The following is a 19,573-nucleotide window of genomic DNA, read 5'->3' as shown; positions in this document are numbered from 1 at the left end:
GCACAACTTCCACAGCAAATGCCTTCCCAATCCGTGCTGTAGTTCTCGAGTAGAACCGACTGGACAGACAGACAAGACTATATCATAATACAAAGAACGCATGGCATACAACAACAACACAGTATTACGTAAGCGTCTACGTTGTACGTTTGCAACGCGATGTTTTATCAGATACTTATGCAGAGAGAAGAAGAGTAGGCGTACGTCTATCCTAAGCACATTCTTTTGGGTAATGATGATTCGAAGTTCGAACGTGATGTCATATCCCCACCTGTAACAGTCATAGTTCTCAGAGAGAAAATTCAAGATGTGATGACGACGGTGTGATGTCATAGGCATATCTGTCAGCAAAAACCATGTTATATCTTATTACTTTCGTAAGGAACGGAAAGCCATGTGTGAAGTACCATGCTACGCACCATAACAATCAGCAGCTGTGTGAGTCACGTTATGGACGTCTGTGAGGTTAGCGCTTCGTATCACTGGGTCTTGTGTTTGATATTCCTGATTGAGATTCTTCGTAGTCTTCCTTTTCCTCTCCAGGAACGTTATGGAAAAGGAGCCCCACCTTAAAATTGACAATCTTCTTTCCAACGCACAATTATGCTGTACTAGACGTTTCAGAAAGTCTTCTCAAACAATAGGAAGTAAACATGCCTCAACAGCATCTCACGAGCAGAGTAACAAAAGAATAACGCTCAACACGTGTGTGCATGTCAGAGGTACCACGTAAGAATTTCAGTCTAGTTATCAGACACTGATTTTCCTTGCGCCTTTCTCTCCAACCGAATTCATTTCTCCATCACAACGTTTATCATTTTGCAACATGTAGAGGCTTGGGAGAAAGAAAAGACTCCCGAAACTATACAGAACTTAAAACATTGCATACCGTGCAATGCAGTTTTGTTTGTATGCGTGATTTTATGTTTTAGATAAATATACAGAACTTACCACACAATACTAGTTTGCTTGTGAATTAATCGCCGAAAAGCAACTTAAAACTGGTGTCGGATAAAAAAAAATTTCATCACATTCGACGCTACGTAGTCGAAACTTCGTCATTAAAGTCTATCCTACGACTCAATCACGAAGAATTACAGGTGGGAGTATGGATGCTTATGCATTCTGAACTTGGCCAATATAAAGAGATGAAAGATTTGAGGTTTTCACAGCGGTGAGTGTGAAGATTTCTGTCTTCTGGGTTGTTGCGCTCAAACGTTGGTAAACATCGACCAGACTACACAGCGCAACAACCCAGAAGCCAGAAATCTTCATAAAGAGATGAGTTTAACGTTCCAGTTGATTTACCCCGGGCAAAAGAAATTGCAACACTAACTATAAAGGGTGTATTGGCCCTAAATGTAGTGGCAAAGAGAAAATTTCTTGCTCTTGCAGGTAACGAACCACGATGGTCTATCTGGTGGCCATTCACTTTTGTGACTGAATTACTCTAGTTCACAATGCCTAGACTGGTGATTCCTGAACTGAAACCACATGACTACACAGATAAAGCAAATGGATAAAACTTGTCTGACTAAGGAATATATTGCTGCAATCAGAATGAAGCCCCCATATTTAGATATGCCTGACAAATATGCACAAACACTGTTCGGAAATCCATAAATTCACCTATGGAACAACATTAGCAATGCAGTAAGCATAGGGGAAACATTAAAGCATTTTTGGTTGGAAATCCACAAAGAAAGAGACCAGATGACTAGTTGAAAGTAAAATACTATTTAGAATATTACTTAGGGAAACAGATTGCAAGAATTTAACTTATTCATAGCAGTCTTTGCAAGAAGAAATGTGAACAATTATGAATTCATAATTTTACAAAGGACAGGAGAAGGGAAACAATTACATAATGAGAAACTTAGTAGTTTGTACTCTTCACACAATATTTTAGAATGGCTGAACCAAGGATGCAATCCTTAAATGAAAATTTTCAATTGATTGTTGAGTCATCCATCAAAATGAATAGACTAGGTGAGGTTAAGTATCCTACAAGCAAAATAAAAAGAATTGAAAAAGCTGTGAAAACAAGAATTCCAAACTTTCCTGATATTGTCATTTCAACTAATTTCTTTTCAGGATTCATCAAGCCCTACAACAGTGGTTCCCAACCATTTCTCCTGCATCCTTTAATCCCACAACAATCACCCACACTTCCAAGGTCAAATCTTTTCTCCTAAGTAACAGACAATACTTAGCCTTGTGTCAAGTTACTGCAAAGGAATGAAACTTCATTTGCGCTCATAATTAATAATAAGATTAAATAAAGGGGCTTGATAAAACTTAGTGGTCTATAAAACAAAACACAAGGACTTGACAAGAGTTAGCAGTCAACTATACCAAGCCTGGACAAAATCAAATGAACAAATATGATAAAATTAATAGCACCTTTCTCTACAAATAAACTTAAAATCCTTCACAAAGTCTACTATTCAATGATTCAAACAGTCCTGTGACTCCGTATTTCCAAGCAACATTATCCATAACAGAATCTGAAATTACGTACCTCTACTGCAGGAGCTTTTTGTACTTTGTACGCAATGATGGGAGATAATGTCTAGGTGCTTCTTATCCAGTCTTAAGTTGGTCACCCTGCAGACCATGTCCAGCGGATGGACTTCCTAGATGCTTCACTTTGTCACTAGGAACAGCAATTTCTTCAAAGATGCCTCTCCATCACTATCAACACAAGAATAATTATTGCATTCAGGAAAACAGAACTGTAAATTATGGGCTTCCTATTACTGTTTTGCAATAAGTAGTCCATGCTCTTTAAATCTATATCTTTCAGAAACTGTCTCTACAGTTATCAAACTGAATGCTCTGATTCTGAGTTCCCTAACCCAAATACAACAGTCCTCCAGACACACACCTCAATCACTGCTATCCCTCACAGACGATGCACAAAAAGGCAAAGTAATCAAAGGCCCCAAAACTCTATCCCCAGTCAGCTCATTTCAATGCTTGGAACTGCACATTCATCACCAAAAGTGTCTCCATTACTGTTAACAAATTGTAGCAGCTACATAATGTTTTATACAACTGTAAATTATAATCTACGTATTACTGTGCTGTGTGTTGGAAATACAAATACTAAAAAAAATTGTGAATAACACACCCCACAAATGGCTTCTATGAAAGAGACATATTTACATCAGGTATACTGCATAGTTATAATGTACAAGTACAGGTATGAATACCTTCTATGCTCCTTGCTCCAGCTGCAGTTTGGAAGTCTCTTCACTGACAGCATTGTATCCCTGGTAACAAAGACCTGCAAAGAGAATAAACATGTTCAATCTTGTCCAAGCTGAACAGTCCAATGTATGGTGGAAGCTCATACAGCAGCAATAAAGTTACTGATTCCCCTCAGATAAAAGAACAATTACTGGTTTTCACCTGAGACATTTCTGCACTGCACTGTAGCCAGTGTCCTACTCTAACAATTTAAATGCAAACTTCAAGCGTTCCTGGATGAGTTCAAAGTTTTGCAGCTAGTGATATTTTATACTGCTAATGTAATTCTGTACAAGTATGTACTGAGACAAAGTATTTAAAATGATGGCTCTGCTACTGTGGGAAGAACAATTTCAGTACAAAAGATGATCTCAGAACAATGATAAAATATAAACCCAAAACATTTTCTGTGAGTCAAATCTGATGCTTCCATAAGTCAACTCCAAGACAGATTTTTAAATTATATTATAAACCAAAAATGTAGAAGCTGGAAAAAGAGTTTTGTGGTTCCCTTGTAAAAATCTCTTACCAGTAATTTCTGGTGCAATATATCACAAGATAATCACACTGTCTGGAGACATTATTTGCTGGACAGATGAATGTAACAATATGACAAATACTCTCAAGCTTTGATCTAAACTTTCACTATGACATAAACAAATGTAAATTTCACCATATTTCTAGACAACAAGAGTTAAATTTCTTTCTTTCTTTCTCTTTATCCTCTTTTACCCATAGGTGTTGAGGTTTATTTATTCATTTTCTTGATCTGTTTGGACAATGGTAGAACTCCTTGGATGAGTAATCAGCCCGACACAAGGCCTCTACCTATACAAACACAGAAAGACACGGACAAACATCCATGCCTTGAGTGGGACTCGAACCCACAGTCCCAGCGGCCAGGCGCACGAGGTCCATGCCTCAGACCGCATGGCCACTGTGGCCAGCAGAGTTAAATTTAATTAAAGAAAATATTTTAATGTTAAACAGATGTCTCTTGGGCACAAGTTTACTTGTGTGATGTGCTGACCAAAACTGCTGACATTGTGTTATGAGGCAAAACATATCAACAAGACATGCAAATGAAGAATTCTATATTACCTTAAACAGACAATACAATGTGACAATGTTGTTCTTCTGGGTTTTGACACCATGTGGATTCACTGGAAGCCCTGAAGATAAAGATGGTATGTTTCTCTACAATGCTGGTTGGTGTCTACCTACAAATCTACATCATGTCAAAACTCATAAAACAACACTGTCATACTCAACACTCTGATAAACTTAAACTTCAAATAATGTGAGATCTCAGACACTCATGACAGTGAGTATGAAAATTACTGTATTCTGCGATGTTGGAATGTGTAGTCTCATAAAAACTAACTGATGTTTTAAGAAATGTTCACTGCCTCCCTCATCAGGTCAATGATTAAGCACCACACAAAAAGAGCAGGTGAAAGAAGGCAATAAAATACCATATGTGGAATGAGGATGGGTAGGAACAAGCAAGGCAATTAAATAGAAAAGGGAAAATATATAAACCAATGACTGAAATGACAAAACAATGCATATGAAAATAGGGGAAATACAAATACAGGTAAGTTATTATTGGCCAGTCGAGACTTTACGATAGCTGTGAGCGTAAGAACAGTAACAACGCCTGGCTGGCAAACTAAGCATTTTACCTGGTTGGTTTTGTTCCACTCTATGGAGTAACACTAAACCACGGAAGTAAGAAGACTTCTTATTTTTAGTTTTTCAAAGTGTTACCCGAGACAACACAATTAATACAAACCCTCCACCCCTGATCAATCGTCTCTTCCTCACCGCAAAAATCTCTAACTTCACATAACCTAACCTAACCTAAGCTAACACTTGAACCAACCTAACAAATCAAAATAATTCAGATAAAGGTGAAGCCTTAAAACTAAACAGCATCTTCCTGACACGTGTCGACGGGGCCAAGGCGCAAAATCAAATCAAAATTCTGCCTATAGGCAATTTTTGCATAATATATGAGAAGCCATAAAAGTGAATATCTTAAAATATGAGTTTAGTCTCTTCATCAATAAATCTGGGGAATCTACAATTATGCCATTGTAAGACGCAGAAGAAACAAATAATAAAATACCTAACAAGTAACATATTTATTGCCGCTGATTGCCAATGTTAAAATTACCCGTACCTGTAATTATGGGGTACATTATTATTATTATTATTGGTACTACTGTGAAGGTCTGTCAGTGAGAATACAGCAATCTTTAGAAGCACTCTGTAAAAGCACTTTCTTTATGTCATCTAAGGTATACGTGCCAGAGAATATCATATATGTAATATGTAACCTTTCTGTCTGCTAGTTTGACTTTTTGGACGAAATTTTTTCATATGTGACGTAAGGTATTTCAACATGTTGGAATCTTTTTCTGTATTACACAGTAGTCTGATGGTTCAGAAGTGGTAAGAGTTTTAGTAATTAAGTTCAGAACTGTTTAGGCAGAGGGATAACTTTACCTTTTGAAAGTTGAATAGAATAGAATTTATTTACATTCCATAGATCCTTTAAAGGCCCAAGCCAAGGCTGTAGAACATCAAATGCAATACTTGTTTCTAATACGAATATAAAATAAATAATTATAACAGTAATTTAAATTCAGCTACAGTATTACCCCCAAAATAATTATGAAAGCATACCCACTATTGCTTACATGTGTTTATAAACTGAATATTTGATTGAGGTAAATTCTTCTATGGTAGGAGTGAGGTAGAAGATTCTCTTTTAGTGCAGGCTTAAATTTTGTATTGGGATTCAGACCTTCTATAGTGGGGGAATATTATTGAATAATTTAATTCCAGTATAGTAAGCTCCTTTTCTTTTACCTGCCATTGTTCTAATGATTTTCTTTTGAATTTGAAATACATTTTTGCTGTCTGTTGAGCTTCCCCAGAAAATAATTCCATATTACATGACTGATTGTAAGGACGCAAACTATTTTTAAAATGACAGCAGGCAGACGAAATTGTCTACAGAGTCAAACATTTGAAACAGTTTTCTTGTGTTGTAGGTTATGAAACGGTGTAATAGGTGTGTTCAAAATAAAAGGATTTCCTGCAATAGAACCATATGGCAGTAATGGAATGGAGAAACAGAATAGTAAGTCTAAAGAAGCAGTGCCAGAGGACACTGTGACAGTGGATGCTGTCCATCCACGTTTGTTAAACAAATCAAGTCAGCAAGAACCATCTAGGTTAACATCAAGTGATGAAGTTGCATATTGCATACAATGTGAAGAAAGTATTGTAAATACTGTTGCTGCCATAAGAAACCATTTTTTGAGAACACCACATGAAAGTCTACCATGTTTGTATTGCCATGGCCCTGCGTACAAATACATTTCCAGATCTGAGAAAATTTACCATGAATGCATTTTGAATGCTGCCCAAGAAGAGGATTCTAATAACAGTGATTCCTCAAGCTTGTCAAAAGACAAGGATATTGATAGCAGTGAGACAGAAAGCACATCGAGTGCTAAAAATATTAAAACTGCAGGCTTATTGTGTGAGAAAAATACTGACTCGCACAGTTTGAATGATTTTTCCAATGTTGAAAACACATAATTATACCTTCACATTGTGAATTTACTTTAATTTGAAATACTCATGTTACTCATGTTAAAAGTAATGAAGTACATGCAGCAATGGAAATTTCTCAGCATTCAGAAACAAAAAAGTTGATCTATTGATGAACTGTGTGATCATAGAATGTAAAATAGTGGGCTGTAGATATGACAGCCAGAGTTGGTTGTACATCCAAGAAGCTCCTGATGCCCACCCAGATTCCTATATAATGCTGTATATTGCTGTGTGTATGTCATAAGAAGGTAAAGGTTGTTTGTAAAGCCCAGAGGCAACTTTTGCTTTTTACCCTACTCTGGTTTCTTCCTTTTGATATTGTAAATGGATGCTTATGGGTTTCTAAGGTTTCTCACCATTTGAAACAGGTACACTGGAGTCTGACTAATGTTTCAGTTGTTCTTTCAGTAAGGACTTCTCTGTAACAAATTTAAAAAATAACCTTTGTAATACTGAAGCTATGTCAGGTATTAAGTGCTTTTGTTGTTAGTATGTTGTATTTTCCTGGTCGTGAGATATTTGAAACCTTCTTTCAGGGTTTATCTAACTGTGTAAGCCTAGTGTATTGTTAAGTTTAGCTTCTATCAGATGAAATATGCTGCACTCTGCTGATAGCTAAACCCTATTAAACTACAAACACTTGCCTTTTGCACATTCCCTTGAATTTAAATTTCTGTTGGGATAGTACATTCATGCTTCCTTGTTCAGGATTTCCTCCTGCATAATGTGACAGTAGCATAGTTTGTCATGTAGATGCATTTTATGATCTGATATAATTTATTTTCCCAAATAAATTAAGATGCTGATGACAACTGGAAAATATGTCGTAACGCCAAAAAACGAATCTGAAACCATGAATCTGTGTGGAGGACATATCTTGTATTTGACTTTCCTTTGTATATTCATATGCAGTCTGTAACCGTAATCTGTTAACTATTATTATAATCTCTTGTTATCATAAGTGGGGATCTGACTTTGTAATCAATGATACTCGAGCAGTACTTGAGCAGTACGAAATAATCTCACGTAACTAGTTTTAAGGCGCTAATTTTCACCCCAGTGTTGGAATATGTTAATTTATTGCATGTCCTGAAAAATATGAATTTTTACATGTCTAGTAATTGAATTGCCTTGTATATTTTGTAATTTCTGCAACAAAATGTTAGTTAAAATTAAATGTAGCCACAATGTGTCTTTTTTGTTTGTGACTATTGCCATTAAAATTGAAAATCTCTGGAATAATGGATCCTAGATCCTAATATACTCGTATATGATATTTGGTAGCATGTATTATAATATTTTGCTCATTTTCTTTGTTTCCTATTTGGGGAGATGTGATATATAAAGGATTCTCTTTTTAAAGTCACTGTTATGCAGTGTTTGAGTTCAAGAGTTGTTTGCAAGTATTCAAAGAGTGTATTTTGTATTTGAATTTCTGACAGCTGTAGAATTTATGTTGTGACACACTTATGGAAACACAATACATAATACAATTCTGATATAAATATAGTACCTTGTAATTTCATATATTCCTAACTAATTTCTCCTTATTGAGCTTGTCAGTTAGTCTTGAATATGTAGATATGTATCAGCTTATCAGTGCCATGAATATCATCTGACTTACAATCCCTAATCTTTTCTTTCCATTCCTCTGTCTGCATCATGGAAATAGGATGGAAGAAGAATCATACAGTCAAGAAAATCCTCAACATATATGGAACATGAAGGTTCATTACTGACTGTATGAAAGTTCATCAGTGGTCCCTGTCCTGAGCCAGATGAATCCAGTCCACAGCCTTCCACAAAATTTCTTTAAAATCTACTTTAATATTAACCTCCCATCTATTACTAGGCCCTCCCTTCAGGTTTTGTAACCATAATTTTGTATTTATTTTACATCTCTCCCATATGTGATACATGATCTGTCTCTCATCCTCTTCAATTAGATCATCCTAATAATATTTGGAGAAGACTACAAATTGTGAAGCTCCTCATGCAGTTTTCTCCTGCTTCAAATCAATTCACCCTTCTTAGGTCCAAATATTGCTTCATCACACTGTTTTCAAACACGATAAGCCTGTGTTTTTCCCTTAATGTGGGAGATAAAGTTTCACAGTCATGCATAACTAAAGATAAATATTGAGTTTTATATATTTTAATCTTTACAGTTTTAGATAACTGATGGTAAGATTGTGTTCTGAACTCAATGGTAGCAAGCATTCCCAAAATATCTCTTGTTACTCTCTTTGTGAACCCAATTCTTATTATTTCCTATCATTCCCAAATATTTTAACTTTGCCATATATATATATTACCTATTTTCAAGTTGTGATTTGGTCTAGGATTCTGATGATGAGCATAAATAACTTGATTTTTCTGCATTTACTTCTAGACCATTCTACCTACTAGTATCTAATGCACCTTATGTTTTTTTTATTACGATACAAATACACAGTGACATTTACTTGTATACTGATAATGTTCAGAACAAACAGTACCAAGTGTCACTGTGTAGTAATTAGTATCCATGATTTCTAGTATTCTGGTACAGTCCTTTAAAATAGGCCATGATCGCTTCCTTTCACATCCTTGCGAGCTTATCGAAAATGGGTCATTAAATAACAACGTATCAGAGATGAAAACGAATAGTGCCTTCAACGATATCAACACATTTCTTTCTCTATCAGTGTCGACAGTAGAGAAATTGTCTTCAACGTAGAGCGTGTCAGTTTATTTGATTGCGTTTGTACGACCCCAATTACTGGAGCCCATTCTGCACATTCGTACACTACGTTGACCTTACTAGCAATTTTCTGACGTAGAATCGATATCGCGCATGCGCAGAGGTGTGTTCTCTTCGCGTGAGAAGCGTTTGTTGGCTGCAATTACCATACGACACTGCGGAAAAGAATCTAGTGTTTGTAGACACATTTAAGACGGATTGGTTGTAACAGGGACTTGACGCTCCTTTAATCGGAATTTAAATCCAATTCAAACACCAAGTACCATGTTTGGAGGTTTCGGCGGAGGTATGTACAAGTATTTCGCTTTATTAATATTTCAGGCGTCAGAAATACTATATTTTTTATTGTGATCGGAGTGATGACAACTTCAGTAGTTTTTCCACGCCTAGATTTGAAATATACGTTTAAACTCTGTATTACATCAAAATCAAAATTTATATTGTAAATATGAGAGTTTCCTTTCACCTTGTGTGACCTGATTAATTGAAGCGTCACAACCGTTGATCAACCACAACAAGAAATTCCATACACTTCTTAAAAGTTTGTCACAGGCGACATGATCAGTGTCACCTAGAAAGTTTTTTAATTCGTCAAATTTATAAAATCGTTCCTTTGATTTTTGGCTTTTAGAAAGAAGTGGTCGTGGCCTATTTCAAGGCACTTCCCTAGTGATTCTCAGGAAGGACCAAGGCAGGAGTAGACAGACTGTGGTCGAAATAAGTTCATTCCGACCAGGGACATTACTAAAATTGGTTCTGTTAATACCAAGACCTTATATTGCATGTTCAACCCCTCATTCACAGTGTAGAGAGTGTTTTGATCACAAGAAACAAAGAAAAATTATTAAAAATCTAGATTTTGGTGTAAATTTATCAGGCCTTGGGACACGTATATGAAAAATTCATTTACTAAAGTCAAAATTTGATATAAGATTGTATTGTGGAGCTCGCTTAGAATTGGACTTTGTATTTGTGTGTGTTAATGCCTTTAAACACCAAACAGGGTTTAGGATATGCCAATTTAATAACTGATAATTCAGTTCTTATGAATTACGGTATGTTCAGTGCTGGCGAATCGTGGTCTAGAAGTCAGGTCGTGCAGAAATGAAATATTAAACCCCCCCAACAATCGCACCACAACGTTATTGTATTTCAATAATAATAATTCGAAAGACGCTGTTGTAAAATATAAAGTCATAACTCACAATAAAACTATATAATACACGTAAGAAATATTAAAAACAAAATGCATTTCGGAAATAGCTGCTGCACTATGTACCTCAGGGGCAAGGTTTGTCTCGGGTACATAGAAGGAAGTACCCTATAAAGTGGTGAATATATGGAACAATAATAATATGCAGCTCTTCTGAAATGGTAAGATTTTGTACATTCATCCAGTTTTTGTGGTCTGGCAATGCACTACAGCCAGACCGGAGCATTCGCCCCTGATGTTCAGTCTATGTGATAATCGATAGCTAATTAACCATTTTTGAACACAGCACAGTGAAACTGTTCAGCCCAAGGTCACGTGGCGTCTGAACCTGGAAGACTATACTCGACATTTCACCACCGTCGGAACTTTAAATCTTTAAATCAAAAAGAAAACATCTCTCGTTGAGGTATTATTCTGCTAAACAAAGGAAGTCAGAGTCTCTACAAATGCTTGTACATCCCGACAGTCGTACATGAAACAAGAATGGCATGTAGGAGGGAAGTCTTGTTCACCTTGAATCGCAATGTAATTGCAGATATACTGCAGGCGTAGTAAATCTGATCTCGTGTTTTCTTCGTTGACCCGACTTCCCATTCACATACACACATGTATGCCAAATTGGAACTGGAATTGTCATAATGATAAGAAAATATAGTTTGTCACAAGAATTTTTTTAAACTTCCTTGACGGGCTTTTCTTCAGCAACTTCATTGCAAATACAGAGGCTTCTATTAGACAACTTTGTGAATGCCCCATTTGTGAATCCTGCACACGATATACGACATTAAAATAAAGTTGGCCAGTGCATACTAGCAGGTGCGTTGTATCCCATACTTAGCGAACTGCTTTGAATAGCCTTGTTGAATTAGAGGAATTGCTTGTACTTCTCAGATTTAACAAACTAACACTATATATAGTGTGCTATTTCTGAGGATATACTTCACTGTAGCATCCAAAAAGCCACAATAAAAATTTTCATCGTAGTGGAAACCTCATATTTCATTTTATTAAGTTAGTAACCAGCTGAAATTTCCTGCTTTTTTGAAACCTTAAGGCTGACGACCGTGCTCAAAACAGACCACCAATAGTTTCTAAACTTGTATCACGTAAATTTAACTGACACATTTAAACCAGTTTCCGCAGAATACTTTTGAATATTATGCTATGCCTTCGACGTTATTTTGTCTACTGAGCTTTTTCAACCAAACATTCATGTTTATCTCGTGTTTTCCCGATCTCCAACACATTTTATCATGTCGTATTTAGTGGTTATGATTGTATTTGGTTAAGAATGCTAAGAAAGTTACAGAAACAGAACTTTCTGAACTAGAAATATTTATAGTATTATATTATTACACTGCTCCTGTTGATTTATAAAACTGGAATGTAATATCCAATAGTATCATCACGCCTCTATGCGTATCAGTAATTACTTTTGAACGAAATGGCCGACATCCATAAATTTTGATATTAATAGCATATAATAAATATCCCACTTTTGTAGTTCATAATTCTGAACCTTAAAAATACTAAAGTGGGCATCTTGCGTAGTAGAAAAAATGAGAAACATTAATTTTATTTAATGTACGAGTATGATGATAACAGTTTTATTGAAATGAATCTTAAAAAAAACAAGTAAATTTTGAACATGGACTGTAAAAAACAGTGACATGGCCACAGCACTAATTCCTTATATACTTTCCCATTTGATGACAATGACTTGTATAACATTTGTAGCTCTGTAGCTAAAGTAAAATATTGTTTTGGGTTATGCGCGTAGGAACATAACATATTTATTCGTACACTGAACAATATGAATGTCACCGGCAATCTGTGAGTTTATGTTTCAACACCTCTTAGACTGTTTGAAATCTCAAAACCATTTTTCCTCACATTCGAAGACCATTTGAGGATATCGTAGAAAACGTTTAGTTGCGAGTGCCGTACTGGATAGACGAAGTGTGTTGCAATGCTCTTCACCAGTCCAGCGCCAGCATGCATGCCTAGCTTGTGTGATCATCGTCCGTCTGAAAGCACAGCAGCGCGCTGTGTGGTATTAAAAATAATCAATGCTGGCCAGGAATCAAGGTCTTTAATTCTACAGATGGATTTTAAACTTGTGTAATCTCTAGCACCAATGTTTTAATATACAAATTTTTCATGTGTCATAGTCGTATTTGTTTTTCTCATGAGCTCTTTCCACAGAGTGCATAAAAAGAACACAGAATAGAGAGGTCGAGATGTCCGACCGTTCAAATGTTTAATCTCCTAAATTACTTAATGGACTTCAGTGATATAATTGTTGAGGGTCTAAATCAAAACTCATCGGGGAAATTTCACCTTGGTTCATAACAGTCGAAGATATAACTCCTGTAAATTCAAATCGAACTTCCAGACCACCGAGAACTAACTAACACTGTCTTCAAAGCTATCCTCATATCCTAATTATATGAAGATATGGAAAAATTCTTTTTAACGAAGCTATATCATGATGTTCTGTCAACTTCTGAGGTTATGTAGCACCAAATTATGTCGTGACAAGACGAAATAAGCGTATATCTTCCTTGTCACAATAATATCCTAACGTTATTTAAAAACGATGGATAAAATAAACATTACAGATAAATCTCCTGTTAAACTCAATTAGTGTTACTATTCAGTACGTCCGAAGGTCTAAAATCGGCCGGGATATCAGTTACTCTTAACGCGCTCTAACGTGGTTTTCGTCAGACGCATATGTCTGTTTTACATTTGATTTACAAGTAAGATCTTCTAGAAACATGTATAAAAGATGTATCGGCATTAGTGATACATCACTAATAATAGTATAGTCCTCTCATGCAATAATAATGTTAATCACTGCTTCATAAAATGGGCCCAATGTAATGACGCAGAGGCCAACTCATACATTGCTCATTACATAGTATCTCCCTGGACCACAGATACTGCGACACAACCATGCGTAATGAAGACTATCCTTGAAATCCTGCCAACGCCCATACAGTAACACTAACACCAATCTCTGACCGTCTTTGAACTAAGAAAGCTTACAAACCGATATCACGTGAAGCAACCTGCGTCAGATATGAATCGAAAAATCCCCATCCACCGGCTTCATCAGCGTAGCAACCCCTCCACTACTGTTTGATGACGGAAACAGATCTAGCTTACGAAACGTCGGATTTGGAAACTACAACGATGTTCTTTGCCAAGAACGAAATAGGCTTGAATAATGGAGAAAACTGCACAATTAATGCTCAGTTCAGTTAATTTGTGCGTTTATTTAGCACAGTTTAACAGCACATTTTAACTGGTCGTCTGTGGAGCCCTTAAGGATTAGTTGGTAGACGTGATTCGCATTAAAACATTCTGCATTTCAGATGCTGTCAACCTGACTACGCAGAAGATAATCAATTGCAACCTTGAGCACCGTAGCTTTCATAACGTTCTGGGTACTCGGCATTAATGCAAAACACATTCTTTTCATAGAACGCAGGTTCGGCTAGGATGAAAGGAAACCTCGGACACGAACTGCATTCCACACACACACACACACACGCCAGGGAAGAAGCAAGACGCTCTGAGGAGACTTATTACGGCTAGCTGCCATGTTTGAATCTGTTTGAATCATACGCATTATTTCAAACAGAATCCTTATGTATGTTTATGACGTATCCCGATACAAAAGTTCACAGGCTAGTTCGCTGCAGTTGTTTGTCTGAGAGAAAATAAACGTTTCCAAGATATTTTCACATTTAGAAGTAAATTCATTAATATCATAACATTTTTTCAAAAGGACTCTAATGATAGAAAATATGTTACATTCCTTCCAATAAGAACTAATCTTGTGGAGCGAGAGCTTTTGAAGAACAGTTTCAAGTGGTAAAGTAAATTTTTCTGAACAATGTGTAATTTATTTAATTACATGCCCGCTATACGGAACGGGGACAACTACTTTTTCATGGCGGATAACATCACTCCTGAATATTCTACTTTATGACGCCAGAAGTAACTTGGTAGTTAGATGTCATCCGTAGCGGATTAAAAATAACTCCAAAACGAACGGGTCTGTCCTGAAGGCATGCGTACAGACACTGAATGTGCATTGGCTTTGAAGCCGATGTTAATAGAAATAACACTTAAGAATTCGGTCCGTACCTCAAAGAAAACATAACACTACTCCATTTTGAGACCAGCTGATCAGCACTGTTAAGGGCATAACCTCTTTTCACTCTGAGAACCATACAAAACCGAAAATACAAAGCACGGCGTTGCTGATTCTTTAGCAAACAGCAATTCATTATCTATACTTAGTTATACATTTCGCTTCTGACATAACTATCTGAATAAGAAATATAATTATTACATTTCAGCTTTCAAGAACTTGGGATCGAAGGCGGAGCAGTTGTTTGAAAAGAAGAAAACTGATGTCGAGGACATAGCGACTCAAAAGAAGCAGTTGGCGAGTGAGATGCTGGAGGAACAGGCCAAGAAGACTGGAGATGCCATATGGTCAACCAAGTCAGAGCTTGAAACCGCGGCTGTCGGTGGGGCGATGGACGCCAAGCACACGGCAATCGACGCTTTGGACGAGGAATTCGGCAAGGTAGAGAAGACTGTGGACGGTACCATCGACCAGGCAAGTGCAGCTGTGGACACAAAGCTGAAAGAAGCGGACAAATTCATCGATGAAAAGAGAGAGCAGGTGGGGCAAGTGGTGAAGGAGACGACGCAGAAGGTGGCCGACACCAAAGACCAGACGTCAGCATCCGTCCTCGGCAAGGCGAAGGGCGTCCTCAATTGTAAGTAAAACTTTCTGTATAGGAAACATATTTAGAATCATTCCTGAACTTCTCTTCGTTAGCTACTGGCACGTGGTTAACACACAAAACTACGTTCAATGCAAGGTTGTGTAGTGTCGATATAGGAAGATAATTATGAACGGTGAGTCCGTGTTTGGAGTGGGGAGGTTGTAGCGAATGTAAATGCATTACTCTGACAATCACCAGAAGAGACAGGAAAGCGAAAGAAAGGGTCTAGACAGGCATTCCTTGTCTCTATGCTCCATCCATCTCATTTTCATCTGATTTCACCCTAATAATATTTGGTGAACAGCAGGCCTACAAATTATGAATCTCTTCATTATGTGATTGGGTATTTTATATTTTAATAACACTTATAGTAACAACAGATGTGTTTAAAACTATGCCATTTTCTCTTTCTGTCTTGTTTCAGTTTAACTTCAAAACATGCACAAAGTTGTTGCCTAGCCACAAATGTGAGCATCAAGAGGACGACAATGTTTCCGCTTCCTCCTGCCTTTCTACTTGCTTTTCACGTGTTCAGTGGTGCAACGGAGAACAGACATACTACATCCTGTGTGCTTTTTGACATCTTCGCAGACGCAGAAGACTGCAAAACCAAGTTCCCCATTATGAAACACATTACACAGTCAGAGGAACATATGCTGCTACTCCAATCTGTTTTCATAGCTGTTCTTAGTGAAAAAACCACACACGTCAATACTTGGCCTATATCATTGATATTGAAGCAAACACAAAAAATTCCAGAATTAACCATATTTAAAACAACACCAAGTTTCATTCCAAGTAGAAATTTCTTCCACATGTCCTTAGAAATGGAATCCTGTACCTAAATGTTTATATGTAACCATGTATGTATTTTTTAAACATCAACCTCAAAATGGTATTTAAAACTGAACATGACCTGCAACCTTTTATTTCTTCAAAAGTCACTGGTAAAAATACCTACTTTACTCTTCTCTACTCCTTCATGGCTTGCACCAGGAACAGCTTTTCTTTACAAATATCATCATAAAACGAAAAGTTAATTATGTATGAGCAATGTAATATGTTTGTGTATTCATGAACTGGACTGGAATATAGTGTTACGTCAGTATCATGATTGAAACAAATATATGGAAATAATTGTCTCATCAGAAGAAAAATAATGGTTCTGAAGTTAGGAATTGTTTAATTTAATATTTTGTATAAGAATAATTTGATACTTTGATGAAGAAAGTAAAAATTATGGCAGCTATTTGATAAAGTAAAGCGTAAGCAATCATTAACAGAGATGGCTGGAAAATTACTGTTAGTGTTTCTATTATATTTGTACAGACAAACCCAAGGAGACATATTTCATGATTTTTACTCATGGCATTAATGAAATTTACAAAACACGTTGTTGGGGAACTTACAGAATCAAAACAGCAGAGAAATCCAATACAATGGAAGCGATAATATTGTTTAAAGGAATTAATACTTCTGTTTGATCATCATAACAGTGTAATGAAAAATGCCTTATGTAAGTAAAAACTCATTTGCAGCCTACGTAGGAGACAGCAGCTAGTATTCTGGAGTATGCTAACAAAGCAATCCAAAAGTGGAAATTGTAAGCAGTGTATGATTAACCATGACCAAGGAGAACACAGAATAAACCAATTCAAATTAAACGAATACATGAAATGAGGGATAATTAAGGCAATATTAACTACAAATAAAGAAAAATAACAAATATAAAGGGAGAAACATGAATCCTTCAAATAGGTGCCCGATATCTCATAGTTTCAAAAATAAATTATATATGAGGTTTTGAACTGTGTTTTCATCAGAGTTTCAACTGATTTCATTTGTAAGACTATGCACAAAATGTTATAATTAATCATTGATTTTCTATATAGTTAGAGCTGGGATAGCTCAGTCAGTATAGTGACTAGCTACAGGCTGGACGACCGGGGTTCGATCCCCGATGGGGGCAGAGGATTTTTCCCTCTAGCCTCTGCATCCAGACTGGCTTTGGGGCCCACCCAGCCTCCTCTACAGTGGGTACCGGGGTCCTTTCCCGGGGGTAAAGCCAGCCGGGGCGTGAAGAGAGGAGCTATACCTCCACTCACCCCAAGCGCCTGTATGGCACGTAGCGGGACAAACTTTACTTCTATATACTTAATGTCTAACATCTGTTACATATGAGTTATCTGTTGAGTGACTTATTGTAAGGCAAAAGACTGCACCGTCTATGTTATTCGGTTTCTCATGAAGCTAATCACAGTGAACCTTGTACTTGGCGAGAGTATTTATACGATGGTACTGGTTATTGCTTTCAGTTTATTTCAGTTTTAAATGTTATCTCACAATTACACAAAACCTGTTATGTGAAAGAATTGTGATAGCACAAAATAAGAATTCAGCTGTTGCCTAATTTGCAATGCCTTCTATTGTAGATAAAATAGGTTAAGTGAAAATGCTATAAATGCATAATAAAGGTTTGTTAAATGTATTTCATAAGATATTATTTGCCTCAATATATGTATCATTTTAGAAATATTTAAATCCTTAACTCTAGAACCCTTGGTCATACAGAATCAATTGATTTTGAAATTATACTTTTATACCGAAACCAAAGTTTTCTTTCTTTAACTTGCAGAACACTGTTATTTTAATAGCAATTATTCTGAATGTATGGCACGTGGTTATAACTTTATAATAAACTTGGTTATTAACAAAAGAACATAATTATTGGTTATGACGAGACATGTTGAATGAAATCATTAAAAGGCTCCTAGTTTAAGGTAATACATGACCACATATGATTAACAAGTCAGTTAATGTTATTACAGAGGCATAAGAGACAACTGCTGAAAGACAATTAACAGAGAAATATTTGCCCTGACCACAAATAAGCCACTGTAAGAAATGAGAAATTCAACCCTTTGAGACATCAAGCTTTGGGTGCCTTCCTTGTAGAATTCTATAGTGTCATATATAAGAAAAATTATAGTTTCAGTCGTCTACGTTTGCAACAGATGTAGAAAAGCTTATACCTAGAAAAGCTGATCCAAGTCTTTACAAAAAATATTACTCAGTTCAGACGACACTATCTCGTAACGTTAAAACTGAATAATCGTTAACGAATTTGTTTCGAAGAAACAAACGCCTGAACATGAAAAGAATGCAGACCCGCCGAAGAGTAGTGGCGGAGAAGTTGCCGCACGATCACGGCGACACAGCACGTCTGCTAATATTCCATTCCACATGCTGATGCTGACTTCCCGTCACTCCTGAGTAAACTTTGTTAACGGTACGTATGTAAGTAGTGCAAATATGGATACGGCATCGAATGCGACAAGTGAAATACTGGACGCAACTGATCAAAACTAACGCCAATCAATTTCATGCTTGAATTGTATAACTTATCCGTGCAAGTACTTCGTTAATTTAGAGTTCCTGTCTGTCCTGTCGTATGAAAAAGAGGCGTGGCCTAATTAGCGGGTTACGTCGTTTCCAAAATTACCATGTTTATTTGATATACATGAAGAGAGAAATAAAAACTAAGAGTAAAGAAGTACAGTAAGAAGGGTCAGCTTAGACTTCCACCATTATCACAGAAGCCCTCTTCGGCAAGGACAGTAGAAGTTAGTAATCACACTGCAGTCGATAATTGCTTGTCGTTTTAGTCAGAATATGCTTTATTTGTATGTTCAAACTGACGAAGCGGTCGTTCTAGGTGACATTGAAACTCTGCACAGCAGCTGAAAGGGTCGAAGCCCACTCAGTCCCCCCTTCCCAATCAATGAGTCAAAATGGCTTCCATTCTGTTCAAAATTGCAGGTATTTGAAAACAAAGTCCAAAACCGCTTCGAAGCGACGAATTACTACTTACTAGTACTTATTTACTCAGTCAGTTTCCTTTCTTACTTCCTTAATTTGTTAATA

At 36.6% G+C, this 19,573-nt stretch overlaps 2 protein-coding genes and 1 long non-coding RNA gene across 5 annotated transcripts in view; 2 read left to right on the top strand and 1 right to left on the bottom strand.

Moving 5' to 3' along the window:
- Positions 1-2,521: 2,521 nt before the first annotated feature.
- Positions 2,522-19,573, bottom strand: part of LOC147873807 (uncharacterized) — a 32,471-nt gene continuing 15,419 nt past the window's right edge. The window contains exons 3-4 of one of the 3 annotated variants that reach the window (XM_087349285.1): positions 3,216-3,289; positions 2,522-2,694 (exon numbers count right to left, since the gene is read on the bottom strand). In XM_087349285.1, coding sequence (XP_087205411.1) covers positions 2,646-2,694; positions 3,216-3,289 — 123 coding nt within the window. In that variant the 3' untranslated portion in view covers positions 2,522-2,645. Of the gene's footprint in view, positions 2,695-3,215; positions 3,290-12,434; positions 12,885-19,573 lie in introns of those variants that run through there. The other 2 variants (XR_015535262.1, XR_015535261.1) reach the window with 2 other exon arrangements.
- Positions 5,562-8,391, top strand: LOC110833310 (uncharacterized). Its single transcript, XR_002544178.2, has 2 exons — positions 5,562-5,709; positions 6,315-8,391. It is a non-coding gene; the product is annotated as an uncharacterized LOC110833310 (long non-coding RNA).
- On the top strand, positions 9,724-18,137 carry LOC110833308 (uncharacterized). Its single transcript, XM_022071223.2, has 3 exons — positions 9,724-9,911; positions 15,212-15,640; positions 16,074-18,137. Exons 1-3 carry the CDS (start codon positions 9,890-9,892, stop codon positions 16,076-16,078), a joined length of 456 nt encoding a protein of 151 aa, XP_021926915.1. The 5' UTR covers positions 9,724-9,889; the 3' UTR covers positions 16,079-18,137.

The sequence above is a fragment of the Zootermopsis nevadensis genome, unplaced genomic scaffold, assembly GCF_977971745.1.
Source record: "Zootermopsis nevadensis isolate Lab colony 2312 unplaced genomic scaffold, Znev_1.0 Znev_ptg000015l, whole genome shotgun sequence".
Lineage (NCBI taxonomy): Eukaryota > Metazoa > Arthropoda > Insecta > Blattodea > Termopsidae > Zootermopsis > Zootermopsis nevadensis.
The sequence above is the reverse complement of the archived record's forward strand: the minus strand, read 5'-3'. Positions and strand labels throughout refer to the sequence as shown.